General features: G+C 37.1%; 1 protein-coding gene across 1 annotated transcript in view; it reads right to left on the bottom strand.

The window, feature by feature from the left end:
• Positions 1-17,784, bottom strand: part of MAATS1 (MYCBP associated and testis expressed 1) — a 142,953-nt gene that overhangs the window by 92,082 nt on the left and 33,087 nt on the right. The window contains exon 7 of the mRNA XM_029215154.1: positions 2,494-2,671. Within this exon, the coding sequence (XP_029070987.1) occupies positions 2,494-2,671 (178 nt within the window). The remainder of the gene's footprint in view (positions 1-2,493; positions 2,672-17,784) is intronic.

The following is a 17,784-nucleotide window of genomic DNA, read 5'->3' as shown; positions in this document are numbered from 1 at the left end:
TCAAGAAGCACTGTTCTAGTGGAATAGACATATAAACCAACATTTACAACACAGGGAGATACATACCAGGCCAAAAGAATGAAAAGACTCCTGTGGGAGAAGAAATGGCAGAGTGCCTCTTCTAGCACCATTCCCAGTTGATCAAAGGGAAGGAGGGGGATGGTGGGGAAGCCTTCCTTCAGGAGCCATTAACTCAGCACTTGAGGATAAACAAGGGTTGAGATTTGCCACATTGACAAGGGAGAACTGCGGCCTCAGCAGAGAGAGCTGAATATTCTACTCAAAAGGACTAGAGACAGGGCTTCCCTGGTGGCGCAGTGGTTGAGAGTCCGCCTGCCAATGCAGGGGACACGGGTTCGTGCCCCAGTCTGGGAGGATCCCACATGCCGCGGAGCGGCTGGGCCTGTGGACCACGGCCGCTGAGCCTGCGCGTCCGGAGCGCGTGCTCCGCGACGGGAGAGGCCACAGCAGTGAGAGGCCCGCGTACCGCAAAAAAAAAAAAAAATGACTAGAGACAGAGCAAACATGTTATACTGGTGGAGGTTCTCAAAGTGAATATGCATGGGAGAGTAGGGAAACAGTGACAAGTAAATACAGGGAGGTAGGCGTTTTTAAAAATAAGCACACACCAACAGTCCCCTTTCTTTCTAGAGTTGGAAATCCTAGGTTCAATTCTCAACTTCATCACTTACCTCAGCCTCTTCAATCATAAAATGGACATAATAATAGTATCCATCCCCTAAGGTTGTTGTGAACGTTAAATGAGTGAATGTACACAGCATGCTAGAACAGTTCTCAAACTTGAGCATACATCAGATAACCTGGAGGACTTGCTATGACACAAATTGCTGTGCCCCGCCCCCTGATTCAGTAGGTCTGAGATGGAACCTGAGAATTTGCATTTCTAACAAGTTCCCAGGTAAGTGCTGGTGCTACTCATCTGTGGACCACACTCTGAGCACTACTGGCTTAGAACTTAACTCAAGCATGAAATAAGCACTCTGTAGGTGTTGAATGCTTTATGAATATCATCATTATCATCTCCATCACCACCATCATCAATATTATCATCTACCTGATAGCTTTTTACTCATCCTTCTGCATACAGCTCAGAGGCTACCTCATCTCAGTAATTTTCCCAAATACCTACTAAATATCTGTTAGTTCTCAAACAGAACTAACTGTTCTCCTGCCTGGGCTCCCCTAGCTCTTTTTGTATAGAGCAGCACATCTCCTGAAGATCCTGCCTGTGAGTTATTGGTTTTAAGGTCTTTCACTCCATCCCCACCCACCTGCCCCCCTTCCACCCCTCACCCCCTGTTCCAATGGTCCATAAGGAGCTCTGTCAGGGTAAAGCAGTTTCCTGTTTCCAGTCCTGAGGAGGGACTCAAAATATATTTATTAAAATTAACCTCAGTTTAACCAAAGTACTCATGTTCTCAGGTGATATCTTCATTCTGGCCAGATACATTTTTAATATTCTTAATGTCCTTCTGACAAGAATATTCCTCTTCAAATTGCAGCAATAAATTTAAATTTCTGCAGACCGGATTGAGTATGTGACACCTACTCTGCCCCAAACACTATTTTCTATTAAATTGCAAGCTTTTAACCAAACATCACAGTCTGCATTCAGGGTTAATCAGAAGGTGTTGCAAAAAGATAAACATATTTTGAATTCAGAACCACACTGAATCCCTAACTCTATTGGCCCCTAGCTTGCTTGCGTGTAAGCACACTGTCAGGGGCTTGGTAGTACTTCTGTGAGCAATGAAGTACCTCAGCACAGCCTGGAACAGATGGCACCCTCAAACTTCCTTTCCTTTCCTTCTTGCTAGGGAGCTGTAATTTTTTGGTCCTCATCATTTCTACATATTCCAGAGACAACCACATTACTGAAAATACATCAGTTAAAATGACTGAAAATTCAACGAGAAATACCTTAGCATATTATTACTTATGTACTATGAGCTCATCTCTTAATTGAAAAGTTCCACTGTTTGTCTTTTAAACAGAAAAATGCCTCATTGGCTATAGCTAGAACCCAAGGTGTACTGACGGTGAATCCAGTACCGGGGGAAAGAGATGGGGTCAGCCAAGAGGCTGTTTGATGGATAGGAAGAGGGCCAAAGTCTAGGGACCGTGGCACTGGGAATGAACAGAAAAGGACAGTTTGAAAGACATTTTGCAGAAATCAGTGGGATTCTAGGTAAGACCCTAAAGAGAAAAGGGAAGAGAAGAATCAGAGATGCCTTGAGGAATTGTTTAAATTTGGGTTCCACACTGAACTACACACAAAAAGAAGGCATTATACATTTTTATATTATTGGGGAGAAAATTATAGAGCTATTGCTCCTGAAGCCCAATTTCCTAACTCTACAGATTAAGGATTGCTTTTAAACCCATACATTTGGGTAAACTCTCTATAGGTTAAAAGTATTAACATTAATCCCATCTGTGCAGAAGCAATTATCTGGGTGATTAAGAACCTACTTTTCGATCTCCTGCTCTCTGAAGGCCCACTCCTTCCTCTCCATGGCATTCATCCTCCTCCTCCTCTTCTCAAACTGGGAGGTGTCACTCAGAGGGGGGAGAGTGGCTTCCCAAGCACGCTTCTCCCGGGCACGTTCTATCATCTCTACCTCAGCTTGTCCTGCCGGGAGACCTCGACCTGGAAGATGAAGCAGAACACTTTAGAAACACACAGACAAACTCATGTACCTACCAGTATTTAATTTACTCCCTTTCAGTTCCTGTCCTCTTTAAATTCAAGGGTTATGACAGGATGAAATGATATCAGGATACATCTCCAGATGTGCCTCAGAGTTTATTATCTGCCCTGCACTGTCTCTTGTTAACAATTCAGCCAGAAGACATTTTAGTTACATGTAAGATGCTAGAAAGTATTTGAAGACATTAGGTGATTATGAAATAATCACACCTTGGAATGTCCTCTATTGGAAAAATCCATATTTTGAAATACAAAGAAATATCAAAATAACTTGCAGAAAGGTCATAGTTAGTATGTGGTGAAACTCAGAATTTGCAAATGGCAATCTGACCCTTATGGTCTTTTGTATTACACTATACTCCCTCTCTAATAAAAACAAACATGAACTATACAGACAAGCCCACAGCTAATATCACACTCAACAGTGAAAGGCTAAAAGCTTTTCCTCTAAGATCAGGAAAAAGAAAATGGTGCACTCTCTCACCACTCCTATTTACATAATACTGGAAGCCCTAGCCAGAGAAATCAAGCAAAAAAAAAAAAAGAAAAAGGCATGCAAATCAGAAAGGAAGAAGTAAAATCATCTCCATTTGCAGATGACATGATCTTATGTAGAGAAAACTCTAAAGACTCTATCAAAAAACTGTTAGAACTAATAAATAAATAAAGTTGCAGGATACAAAATCAATACATGAATATCAGTTGTATTTATACACACTAACAATATCTATAAAAGAAATAAAACTATTCCATTTACAATAGTATCAAAAACAATAAAATTCTTAGGAGTAAATTTAACCAAGGAGGTGAAAAATCTATACGGTGAAAACTATTAAAACGTTGATGAAAAAAATTGAAGAAGACACAAGTAAAAAACATATATATATCCCATGTTCATGGATTGGAAGAACTAATATTTTTAAAATGCCCCTACTACGCAAAGCCATCCATAGATACATCCCTATCAAGATTCTAGTGGTGTTTTTCACAGAAATAGAAAAAACAATCCTAAAATTTATACGTAACCATAAAAGACCCATATAGCCAAAGCAATGTTAAGAAAGAACAAAATTGGAAGAAACACACTTCCTGATTTCAAACTATATTACAAAGCTACAGTAATCAGAACAGTATAGTACTGGCATAAAAACAGACACACAGAGCAATGGAACAGAATAAAGAGCCAGAAGTAAACCCATGCATGCGTAGTCAACTAATATTTGACAAGGGAGTCAAAAATAGTCAATAGGGAAAAGACAGTCTCTTCAATAAGTGGTGCTAGGAAAATTGGGTATTCACATGCAGAAGAATGAAACTGGATCCTTATCTTACATTTTTCACAAAAATTAACTTGAATGGATTAAAGACTTAAATGTAAAACGCTTAGAAGAAAAGATAAGGGAAAAGCTCCTTGATATTAGTCTTGGCAATGATATTTTGGATATGACACAAAAAGCACAAGCAACAAAAACAAAAATAAACAAATTGGACTACATCAAACCAAAAATCTTCTACACAGCAAAAGAAACAATCAACAAAATGAAAAAGCAACCTATGAAATGGGCAAAAACATTTGCAAACCATATATCTGATAAGGGGTTATATTCTAAATATATTAGGAACAGATATTACTCAAAACAAAAAACAATGTGATTTTAAAATGGGCAAAAGACCTGAATAGACACTTTCCCAAAAAAGATATAGAGATGGCTAACAGGTACATGAAAAGGTGTTCAACATCACTAATCATCAGGGAATTGCAAATCAAAACTACAGTGAGATATCACCTCATGCCTGTTAGAATGGCTATTATCAAATAGAAGAAAGAGGACGCTCTCCTCTTCCAAGATGGACTGCATTCTGCCTATGGAATGTGTATCTCTGCTTTCATTTTACTATGGTTTAATTCTTTCTCGTGAGAAGCCACAGACCCTCACTTGGTGGCCTGTCCCAGGAACTCACCCAAGACCTGGGACATGACCACCCTCTTCAAGCCCCATTTTCTTGTAACCTCTTTACAAAAGATATTAATAAATCCACTTCTTACCCCCCCCCCCAAAAAAAAAGACAAGCAATAACAAGTGCTGGCAAGGATGTGGAGAAAAGGAAACCCTTGTGCACTGTTGGGGGGAATGTAAATTGGTACAGTCATTATGGCAAATAGTTCCATAAGAATTCCATAGAGGTTCCTCAAAAAATTAAAAATAGAACGACCATATGATCTAGCAATTTCCCTTCTGGGTATATAGCTGAAGGAAATGAAATCACTACATCAAAGAGGTATCTGCACCCCATGTTCATTGCAGCATTATTTACAATAGTCAAGACATGGAAACAGCTGAAGTGTCTATCGGCAGATTAATGGATAAATAAAGTGATATATATAAGGCAATATATATATATATATATAGTGATATATATATATTCATTCACAAAAAAAGAAGAGAATCCTGCCATTTGTGATGACATGGATGAAACTTGAGGGCATTATGCTAAGCAAAATAAGTCAGTCAGAAACAGATAAATACTGTATAATCTCATTATATCTGGAATCTAAAAAACTGAATTCATAGAAACAGAGAGTACACTGGTGGTTGCCAGGGGCAAAGTGGTGGGAGAAATGGGTGAAAGTGGTCAAAGGGTACAAACTTTCAGTTATAAGGTGAATAAATTCTGGAGAGCTAATGTACAGCATGCTGACTACACTTGACAAAACTGTATTGTATACTTGAACGTTGGTAAGACTGAATCTTAAATGCTCTCACCACACACACACATACACACACACACACACACACACAGTAAATATGTGGGGTGATGGATGTGTTAACTACCCTTATTGTGGTAATCATTTTGCAATATATATGTGTACCAAATCATCATGTAGTACATCTTAAACTTACACAATGTTACGTGTCAATTATGTCTAAATGAAGCTAGGAAAAAGAACTATACATAAAGAAAATATAGTATTATTTTTAATTTAATATTTACATATGTGATATTTTACTATAAATATTCTGTTACTTGCTTTTTTTATTCAGCTTTGTTTTGGGAATCTGGCCACGCTGATATATAGAGACGTAATTTCACTCTTCCATTGTAGGACTCTACCACAATTTAAGCTATCTGCTCAAATTGACATTTAGATTGATTCTAATTTTTTTTTTTTGTGGTACGCGGTCCTCTCACTGTTGCGGCCTCTCCCGCTGTGGAGCACAGGCTCCGGACGCACAGGCTCAGCGGCCATGGCTCACAGGCCCAGCCGCTCCGCGGCATGTGGGATCTTCCCAGACCAGGGCACGAACCCGTGTCCCCTGCATCGGCAGGCAGACTTTCAACCACTGCGCCACCAGGGAAGCCCTGGTTCTAATTTTTTGATTACACATAATAATGCTGCAACAAACATCTAATACTGGTCTCATTATGCCCATGTATGAATTTCTCTAGGAACCTTAGAAGGATCTAGAGCCTAGCAACTAATCACAAAATACAATCATTTAAAATATTTCTGAATATTGCCAAATTTGCCTCCACAAAGCATATTTTTTCTCAAGCTTTCTGAGATTCTCCTGACCCTCTTCCACAGTCCATGCTACCTAGTCTCAGCTGCTTTTCACAGTCCTTACAAGTATTTAGTGGTTCAAAGACTCATATATATGTGAGTTTCACTGAGAATGGAATTTGTTCTTGGGAGTTGTTCTTTTAGAGTTGTGCTTGTTGCTTTTATATAATTTCTGGGAAGAGAAAAGATGCTGATTTACATACATGGTTACACTGCGAGTAGAGATTTGGATTAGAATTGCTTGAAGATATAAAATACTTGTGAGAGAAATAATACCTATTCAAGCATGAGTCTTCCCATTTATAAACACGATGTTCCTTCTTTTTTTTCTGTCAAATCTTTGTGTATGTGCTTAAAGAACAATTTATATTTTTCTCCATAAATGCCTTGTGCATGTTTTATTAAGTGCTTTCCTGGGACTTTGTTATTTGTTGCTATTAAAAATATGATTTCCCAATAATATTTTTTTTTTTGCGGTACGCGGGCCTCTCACTGCTGTGGCCTCTCCCGTTGCGGAGCACAGGCTTTGGATGCGCAGGCTCAGCGGCCATGGCTCACGGGCCCAGCCGCTCCACGGCATGTGGGGTCTTCCCGGACCAGGGCGCAAAGCCGTGTCCCCTGCATCGGCAGGCAGACTCTCAACCACTGCACCACCAGGGAAGCCCTCAATAATATTTCTAATTACATATTGCTCATACATACAAAAATTACTGATATTTGTATGTTGGTTTCATAATAGGATACCTTATTAAACTGAGGTTCTTAGTTCTGATAACTTATTTCATTTGATTTTTCTATATGAGTACATTGTCTGCAAATATAGTTTTGCTTTTTCTTTCTAATCCTCATACCTAATTCTTCTTCTCTTATCTTACTACACTGACTCAATTATTTCTCTATCAGGATGCTATTACTGTCATATTGGGCAAACAATTAATTGTTGGATGAAACTGCCCCATGCAGGGCAGAATGTTTAGTATCCATGCCAGCCTACCTCCCCCAAACCCAACCCATTTGTCTCATCATTATTACATACAAAAATGCCACCCAGGTTTCCAAATGTCCCTAGGGGTGGTGGGTCATAGCCTAGTTTAATAAGCTCTGGGCTAGGATCTTCTCTGCATTGCTAAATAATAGTGGTGATGAAGGAATCACTGTCTTTTTCTTTATTTTAAGGGTAAAGCTTCTCAAGTCTCACCTTCAGTATATGTTTATCGAAGATAACCTTTATTAAGTTACCAAAATTCCCTTCTGATCTCAGCTTACTTAGAGTTTATAACATGAATGCATGTTGAATGTTATCAAACAGTACTTTTCCTGCACCTATAAAAGCATTTTTCTGACATTTTCTGTTAAAATGGTAAAATGCATTGGTTAGTTTTCTGATATTGTACTAAACTTGAATTTGTACAATTAACCCATTTGGTTATGACAAGTCATCTTTTTAAAATACTACAAGAGGGCTTCCCTGGTGGCAAAGTGGTTAAGAATCCACCTGCCAATGCGGGGGACACAGGTTCGAGCCCTGGTCTGGGAATATCCCACATGCCGTGGAGCAACTAAGCCTGTGTGCCACAACTACTGAGCCTGCACTCTACAGCCCGCAAGCCACAACTACTGAGCCCACGTGCCACAACTACTGAAGCCTGTGCACCTAGAGCCCATGCTCCACCACAAGAGAAGCCACGACAATGAGAAGCCCGCACACGGCAACAAACTGTAGCCCCCGCTCACTGCAACTAGAGAAAGCCCGCGCACAGCAACGAAGACCCAACACAGCCATAAATAAATAAATAATAAAGCGTACAATTCAGTGGTGTTTATAAATAAATAAATAAATAAATAAATAAATAAAATACTACAAGATTTGATTGCTGAACCTAGGGTTTCTGCTCCAGCAACTTGGGAGATGACCCTGCCCCAATAGGGCAGTGATGGCCACTGAGCAGAGAGGAAGGCCTGCCTCACACCTGGCTATGGCCCTACCCCCTCCATCTCCAACCCTACCTCCTACCAAGTTGATAGCTGGCAGCACACCCTGAGTAAACAAATGACTTCTGTTCACGTCAAATCTAGCTCTCCCACCAAAAGCACTGGGCACATGCAGACTATATATAGGGACACTTGTACCTAAGCCCACCCATTAAAGATTGCTGTAGGTAACTGTTTCACCTAAATTCACAGAGACAGAGAAAGTTAAGCAAAATGAAAAGACACAGGAATGCATCTCAATTGAAAGAGCAAGAAAAAAACCCTGGTAAAAATAATGAAACAGAAATAATTTATAAGATAAAAAATTCAAAGCATTAGTAATAAGAATGCGAGCTGAATTAGGGAAAGAATAGAATAAGCAGAGTGAGAATTTTAACAAGGAACTAGAAAATATAAAAAAGAACCAGTCAGAACTGAAGAATACAATAACTGACATCAAAAACACCCTAGAAGGGGTACTTTCCTGGTGGCTCAGTTGTTAAGAATCTGCCTGCCAATGCAGGGGACATGGGTTCGAGCCCTGGTCTGGGAAGATCCCACATGCCGTGGAGCAACTAAGCCTGTGCGCCACAACTACTGAGCCTGCACTCTAGAGCCCACAAGCCACAACTACTGAGCCCACGTGCCACAACTACTGAAGCCTGTGTGCCTAGAGCCTGTGCTCCACAACAAGAAGCCACTGCAATGAGAAGACTGTGCACCGCAACTAAGAGTAGCCCCCACTCACCACAACTAGAGAAAGCCCGCATGCAGCAACAAAGACTCAACACAGCCAAAAATAAATAAAAATAAATAAATTAATTAATTTAAAAGATGATGAATAAAAGCTTGTCTTAAAAAAAAAACACACACTAGAAGGAATGAATAGCAACTAAGTGATAAAGAAGAATGCATACGTGATCTGGAAGATGGAATAATGGAAATCACCCAATCAATGCAGTAAAAAGAAAAACAAACTTTAAAAAATGAGAATAGTTTAAGAGATCTCTGGGATAACATCAACTGTACCAACATTCCCATTATAGGGGTTTCAGAAGGAGAAGAGAGAGAAAGGTTGTGAAATGTATTTGAAGAAATTATGACTGAAAACTTCTGGAACCTGAAGAAGGAAGCAAATATCCAAGTACAGGAAGCAAAGAAAGTTCCAAACAAGATGAACCAAAACAGACCCACATCAAGATAAATCATAATGAAATTGGTAAAAATTAAAGAGAGAATTCTGAAGGCAGCAAGAAAAAAACAAAGAGTCATTTACAAAGGAATACCCATAAGGCTATCAGCCGATGTCTCTGCAGAGACTCTGCAGGCCAGAGAGAGTGACATGATATATTCAAAGTGCTAAAAGAGAAAAATCTGCAACCTAGGATACTCTATCCAGCAGGATTATCATTTAGAATTGAAGGGGAGATAAAGAACTTCTCAGACAAGCAAAAAACTAATAGAGCTCATCAATACTAAACCTACCCTAAAAGAAATGTTAAAGGGTCTTCTGTAAGTGGAAAGAAAAGGCTATAATAAAAGGTAAGAATCTATGTGGAGGAGGGGAGTAAAAAGGTAGATATTTTGAATGGGTGTGAACTTAAATTACTACCATTTAAAACAAGTAGATGTAGTTATAGGTCATAATATAGGAATTCCACAGTAACCACAAATCAAAAATCTACAACAGATACACAAAAATGGAGAGGAAAGGAACATAAGCATACTAGTAAAGAAAATCATCAAACCACAAAGGAAGAAAAAGAAACTAAAAGAAGAAGAAAAGAACAGGAAAGACCTACAAAAACAACCAGAAAACAAGTAACAAAATGGCAATAAGTACATAACTATCAACAATTAATTTAAGAAAAAAAATGTCATGAAGAACCTAGGGGCAAGACAGGAATAAAGACACAGACCTACTAGAGAATGGACTTGAGGATATGAGGAGGGGGAAGGGTAAGCTGTGACAAAGCGAGAGAGAGGCATGGACATATATACACTACCAAACTTCCCGCCATGCGGGAAGCATCCACATAGCACAGGGAGATCAGCTCGGTGCTTTGTGACCACCTGGAGGGGTGGGATAGGGAGGGTGGGAGGGAGGGAGATGCAAGAGGGAAGACATATGGGAACATATGTATATGTATAACTGATTCACTTTGTTATAAAGCAGAAACTAACACACCATTGTAAAGCAATTATACTCCAATAAAGATGTAAAAAAAAAAATGTCAATGAACTAAATGCTCCAATCAAAAGACATAGGGTGGCTAAATGGATAAAAACGCAAGACCCATCTCTAGGCTGCTTACAAAAGATGCACTTCAGAACTAAAGACACACAGAGACAAAGTGAGAGGATGGAAAAAGATATTTCATGAAACAGAAATGACAAGAAAACGAGGGTAGCAATACTCATATCAGACAAAATATACTTTAAAACAAAGGCTATAAAGAAAGACAGAGAAGGGCATTATATAATGATAAAGAGATCAATAGAAGAGAGGATATTATACTCGTTAACATATATGCACCCAGTACTGGAGCACCTAAATATATAAATCGAATATTAACAGACAAAAGGGAGAAATTGACAGTAATATAACAATAGTAGAGGACTTTAACACCCTACTTATATCTGTGGACAGATCATCCAGATAGAAAATCAATAAGGCATTAGTGGTCTTAAATGACACAATAGACCATACGTTGGACTTAATAGATATCTACAGGACATCTATCCAAAAACAGCAGAATACACATTCTTTTCAAGTGCATATGGAATATTCTCCAGGATCACATACTAGGCCATAAAACAAGTCTCAACAAATCTAAGAGAACAGAAATTATATCAAGCATTTTTTCTGACCACAACAGTATGAAACTAAAAATCAATTATGGCAAGAAAAATGGGAAAAGCACACACATGTAGAGATTAAACAACATGCTACTAAAAACCAGAGGATCGATGAAGAAATCAAAGAGAAAATCAGAAAATATCTTGACAAATGAAAATGGAAACACAACCTTCCAAAAATTTATGGGATGCAGCAAAAGCAGTTCTAGAAGGGAATTTTGTAGCAATACAGGCCTTCCTCAAGAAACAAGAAAAATCTCAAATAAACAACCTAACCTACCACCTAAAGGAATTAGAAAAAGAAGAGTGAAGCCCAAAGTCAGCAGAAGGAAGGAAATAATAAAAATCACAGAGGAAATAAATAGAGCAAAAAAAAATTAGAAAAGATCAATGAAACCAAGAACTGGTTCTTTGAAAAGATAAACAAAATTGATAAAACTTTAGCTAGGCTAACAAGAAAAGAGAGAGGACCCAGGTAAACAAAATAAGAATCAAAAGAGGAGAAGTAACAACCAATAACACAGAGATTTACAAACTCATAACAAAGTATTACTAACAGTTATAAGCCAACTAATTGGACAACCTAGAAGAAATGGAGAAATTTCTAGAAACATACAAATTTCCAAGACTGAATGAGGAAGAAAAAGATCATTTCAACAGACAGATCACTAGTAGTGAAATTGAATTTGTAATTAAAAAAACTCCTAACAAACAAAAATCCGTGACCAGTCATCTTCACAGGGGAATTTTACCAAACTTATAAAGAAGAGCTAATAATATCTTTCTCTAATCCAAACACTTGAAGAGAATGAAACACTCCCAAATTCATTCTATGTGGCTACCACTGCCCTGATATCAAAACCAGACAAAGACACTGCAAAAAAAGATTACAGGCTGGGCTTCCATGGTGGTTCAGTAGTTGAGAGTCTGCCTGCCAAAGCAGAGGACACGGGTTCGTGCCCCGGTCTGGGAAGATCCCACATGCCATGAAGCAGCTAGGCCCGTGAGCCATGGCCTCTGAGCCTGCATGTCCAGAGCCTGTGCTCCGCAACGGGAGAGGCTGCAACAGTGAGAGGCCCGCGTACCGCAAAAAAAAAAAAAAAAAAAAAAAAGACTACAGGCCAATATCTTTGATGAATATAGATACAAAAATCCTCAACAAAATATTAGCAAACTGAATCCAACAATATATAAAAAGGATCATACACCATGATCAAGTGAGATTTATTTGAGGGATGCAAGGATGGTTCAGTATTTGCAAATCAATCAATGAGATACACCACAGTAACAAAAGGAAGGAGAAGAATCACACAATCATTTCAATAGATACAGAAAAAGCATTTGACAAAATTCAAAATCCAGTCATGATAAAAACTATCATCAACATTGGTATAGAGAGAACATATCTCAGCATAATAAAGGCCATTTATGACAAACTCACAGCTAACATCATACTAAAAGGTGAAAAGCTTTCAGTCTTTACTCTAAAATAAGAAAAAGACAAGGATGCCCACTCTCACCACTTCTATTTAATGTAGTATTGGAAGTTCTAGTCACAGCAATCAGACAAGAAAAAAAATGCATCCAAATAGAAGGGAAGAAGTAAAACTATCACTCTTCGTGTATGACATGATACTATATATAGAAAACCCAAAGTTGTGACATGATACTATATATAGAAAACCCAAAGTCTAATACCCAAAAAGGTATTAGAACTAAAAATGAATTCAGCAAAGTTGCAGGATACAAGATTAATATACAGAAATATTTTACTTTTCTATATACTAACAAAGAACTATCAGAAAGAGAAAGCAAAACAGAAAAAAATCCCATTTAAAATCCCATCAAAAAGAGTAAAATACTAAGAATAAACTTAACCAAGGAGGTGAGAGACCTATACTCTAAAAACTATAAAACATTGATGAAGGAATTTAGAAATGATACCAAGAAATGGAAAAATATCCTGTGTTTTGGATTGGAAGAATTAATATTGTTAAAATGTCCATACCACCCAAAGCAATCTACAGATTTAATTCAATCCCTAACAAAATACCCATGGCATTTCAACAGAACTAGAGTAATCCTAAAATCCATATGAAACCACAAAAGACTCCAAATTGCTAAAGTAATTTGAGAAAAAAGAACAAAGCTGGATGTATCATGCTCCCTGACTTCAGACTATACTACAAAGCTACAGTAATGAAAACAGCATGGTACTGGCACAAAAACAGATATAGAGATCAATGGAACAGAATAGAGAACTCAGAAACTCATACTCCTATGATCAATTAATCTATGACAAAGGAGGCAAGAATATACAATGGAGAAAATACAGTCTCTTCAATAAATGATACTGGGAAAATGGGACAGATACATGTAAAAGAATGAAATTAGAACATTCTCTCACAACATATACAAAATAAACTCAAAATGGACTAAAGACCTAAGTATAAGACCTGAAACCATAAAATTCCTAGAAGAAAACATAGGCAGAATACTCTGACATAAATCATAGCCATATTCTTCTGGATCTGTCTCCTAAGGCAAAGGAAACAAAACCAAAAATAAACAAATGGGACCTAATTAAACTCAAAAGCTTTTGCACAGCAAATCATTGACAAAATGAAAAGACAACCTACTGAAAGGGAGAAAATATTTGCAAGTGATGTAACTGACAAGTGGTTAATATCAAAATATATAAACAGCTCATACAACTCAATATCTAAAAAACCAAACAACCCAATTAAAAAAATGGACAAAAGAGCTGAAGAGACATTTTTCCAAATAAGACATACAGATGGCCAACAGGCACATGAAAAGATGCTCAACATCACTAATCATCAGAGAAATGTAAACCACAATCAGATGTCACCTCACACCTGTCAGAATGGCTATCACCGAAAAGTCTACAAATAACAAACATTGGGAAGGATGTAGAGAAATGGGAACCCTTGTACACTGCTGGTAGAAATTAAAATTGATGCAGCCACTATGGAAAACAGGAGGTCCCTCAAAAAACTAAAAATAGAACTACCATATGATGCAGCAATTCCACTCCTGGGTATATATCCCCCCCACAAAAAAAAACGACCCCAAAACACTAACTTGAAAAGATACATGCACCCCAATGTTCATAGCAGCATTACTTACAGTAGCCAAGAAATGGAACCAACCCAAGAATCCATCAACAGGTGAATGGATTAAGAAGATGTGGTGTATATATACAATGGAATTTACTCAGCCATAAAAAAGGAATAAATTTCTGCCATTTGCAACAACATAGATGGTTCTAGAGCATATTATCCTCAGTGAAATAAGCCAGACAGAGAAAGACATAGTGTATGTTATCAGTTACATGTGGAATCTAAAAAATAAAACAAAGGAGCGTATATAACAAAACAGAAACAACCTCACAGATATAGAAAACAAACTAGTGGATACCAATGAGGAGAGGGAAGGGGTGGGAGGGTGAGACAGGGGTACGGGATTAAGAGATACAAACTACTATGTATAAAATAGATAAGCAATGATGATATATTATACAGCACATGGACATACAGCCATTATTTTGTAATAACTTTAACTGGAGTATAATCTATTAAAAAATCACTATGCTGTATACATGAAACTAATATAATCTTAGTTTTTAAATGTAGGGCAATAGTGATGCATAGTGTTCTCTTATTGTCCCTAAATCGTTTAGTCTATAGTATGTCGCTCTTCCAATTCTAATACTCTTTATTTGCAACTTCTGTCTTTGGTCTTGATGTTTCCCACAAGAAGTTTCAGTATATTATTAATCTTTATCCAAAAAATTTATGATCGTAATGACCAATTCTTTTGCCTTTTTAAGGTTTCTTATTGGTTTCTGATTTAAAATGTATTATTTACTTAACTTGTGAAGATTAAATAAGTTAAAAACATAAAGCACTTGGAACAGTTCTTGGCACATAGCACTCGATTTTTTTCTTAGTGCTTTCAGTGTCAACCTTTTACTGTGTCATTATTTTTCACTTATTTTTATGCAAACATTCTACTAATGTATAATATATACACAGAAAGGTACACAAAGGAACATCCCAAATAACCAGCACTCAGATCAAGGAACAGAATTTACCAGAACCCTAGATTGCCCATCATACTCCCTCCCAGTCTCTACTTGCCTCAAGGATAGCCACCAGCCTGATTCCTAACATATTAATTTAGTTCTGATAGGTTTTGAGCTTTAGATAAATGAAATCAAAATGTAGGTATTCTTTAGTGTCTTACTTCTTTTGCTCAGCAATATCTATGTGAGATTCACCCATGTGGTTATGTGTAGCTGTACTTTCATTCTCGTTACTATATAGTATTTCACTGTGTGAACATACTACAGTTTATTCATCCATTCTATGGTTGATGGACATCTGGGTTGTTTTCAGTTCAGAGTTACTATGAATAGCGCTGCTATGAACATTCTTGCACTTGTCTCTTGGTGAAAGTCATATATGCATTTCTTACAGTAGAGCTAAGTACTCACTTTTCTTGGGTATATAGTGAGGGATGACGTTCCTGGGTTGTAGGTATTGTGTCAGCTTTAGAAGATACTATCAGTTTCCAAAGAATGGTTGCAATATATACATGCAGTATATGAAATTCTCTTTGCTTCAAATCCTTATCATCACTTAGTAATATCAATCTTTTTAACATTAGCTATTCTGGTATATCTGTAGTATCAAACTGAGATTTTAATTTGCATTTCCCTGATGACTAATCAGGTTGAACACTGTTTCATATGTTGACTGGCCATTTGAAAACCCATTTTATCAAGTGACGGCTCACATCATTTGCTAACTTTTCTCTTGGGTCGTCTTTTTCTTGTTGATTTGTAGGATTTCTTTATGTGTTCTAGATATGAGTCTTCTGTCATATGTAGGTATTGCAAATATCTTCTCCCAATATGTGGCTTGCCTTTTCACTATCTTAATGTATTTTGGTGAACAGAGGTTCTTAATTTTAATGTGATCTAATTTCTTAATTTTCCCTTTATGGTTAGCAATTTTGTTCTATTTAATAAAATGTGTACCTACCCAAGATCATGAAAATATTCTCTTATGTTTCCTTCTAAATTTTTGTTTCACCTTTCACATTTAGACATCTGGGATTGGTTCAGTTTATGGTGTGAACTAGGAATCGAGTCACTGTTTTCAAGATGACTATCTAATTGATTCAGCACTATTTATTGAAAAGATCATTTTTTTTCTAGTGTACTGTAGTATCATCTTTGTCTTAAGTCAGATGATATCTACTTGTGGGTTAATTTCTGGACTCCCTATTCTGTAACAATGATCTATTTGTGTACCTTTGAGAATATACCACACTGTGTAATTACTGCAGCTTTAAAGTAAGTCTTTGTATCTCATAGTGTATACTGTTCTGTTTCTTCACATTTGCCTTGGCTACTTTTGACCCTTTCACATTTCCATATTAACTTTAGAATCAGGTTATCAATTTACACACACACACACACACACACACACACACACACACGTTGGTTTTTTTGTTTGTTTGTTTTTCCCAGTACTGCCTGGAGGTAGAAATCAGAATCAAAGTTCACTTTTGCACATGGATATCTAATTGTTTCATCAACATTTATTGAAAAGACCTCCTTTTTCCCACTGAATATAGTGGCATCTTTCTCATAAATCAAATGACTATAAATGTGGAGTGAGAAATCTGCCAGTTCAAAGGAGCCCAGAACCATAATTATCTCCTTGAAATGCTACAGCCAAGTTATTCCCACATTTTCTTAATGCATAATCAGATCTATAGCAGGTGTCCCCATGGCTTACCACATGCAAAGTCTTTTATGTGAAATACGTTAATCATCTTGTTCAAATCACCTAAATCCTAACTTTTGATAGCTTAATCTGAAAGAGGAGCATTAAAAAATCTTCCACTGTGAATAGGAATTTGTCCATTTCTCCTTGTGATTCAATCAGTTTTGCTTTATATTTTGAGTCTATGCAGAGTAAATTCAAATTCATAACAGATATAACTTCTGGTGGGTTTTTCCTTTTATAACGATTTCATGTTCTTCATTATCCCTTTTACTGTTTTCTGATTAACTTTGGTCTAATATTAACATTGTTACACCAGCTTTCTTTGGGTCAGCTTTCAGTATATTTTCCACTCCTTTATTTTCAAAGTTATAATGCTATTTTATAAATAGCAAGCTGTTTTTGCTGGGTTTTAATGAATTCAATCCCAGAATTTTTTAATAGGCAAGTTTAAGTCACTTTTATTATATATTTTGATTATTAAAATATTTGAACATTTTCCCTACACTTTACTATGCATTTTCTATTTATTGTGTTTTTTCTTTGCGTTTTCCCCCATTTCTACTGTTATTTCCTCCTTTGCCCCTTTACCAATTGTGAAATGATATATTTTTTCTCTTTTTTCCAGAGGTTACACATAAATTTTTTAACCTAGAAATTTCCACTCATAGTTTTCTAATAAAGTCTAAAGCTAATTAATATTGCTCTCTCTCCAAAAGAAAACAGAATTTTCGCATGCTTTATTCTTATTTCTTCTTAACTCCAGTACTCAGCGTGGTTCTTAAACCAGCAGTAGCAGCAGCATCTGAGAGCTTGGTAGAAATGCAAATTCTCCACCC

The sequence above is a fragment of the Monodon monoceros genome, unplaced genomic scaffold (genome assembly GCF_005190385.1).
Source record: "Monodon monoceros isolate NGI ecotype Baffin Bay Population unplaced genomic scaffold, NGI_Narwhal_1 Super_Scaffold_11, whole genome shotgun sequence".
NCBI classification, from domain to species: domain Eukaryota; kingdom Metazoa; phylum Chordata; class Mammalia; order Artiodactyla; family Monodontidae; genus Monodon; species Monodon monoceros.
The sequence above is the reverse complement of the archived record's forward strand: the minus strand, read 5'-3'. Positions and strand labels throughout refer to the sequence as shown.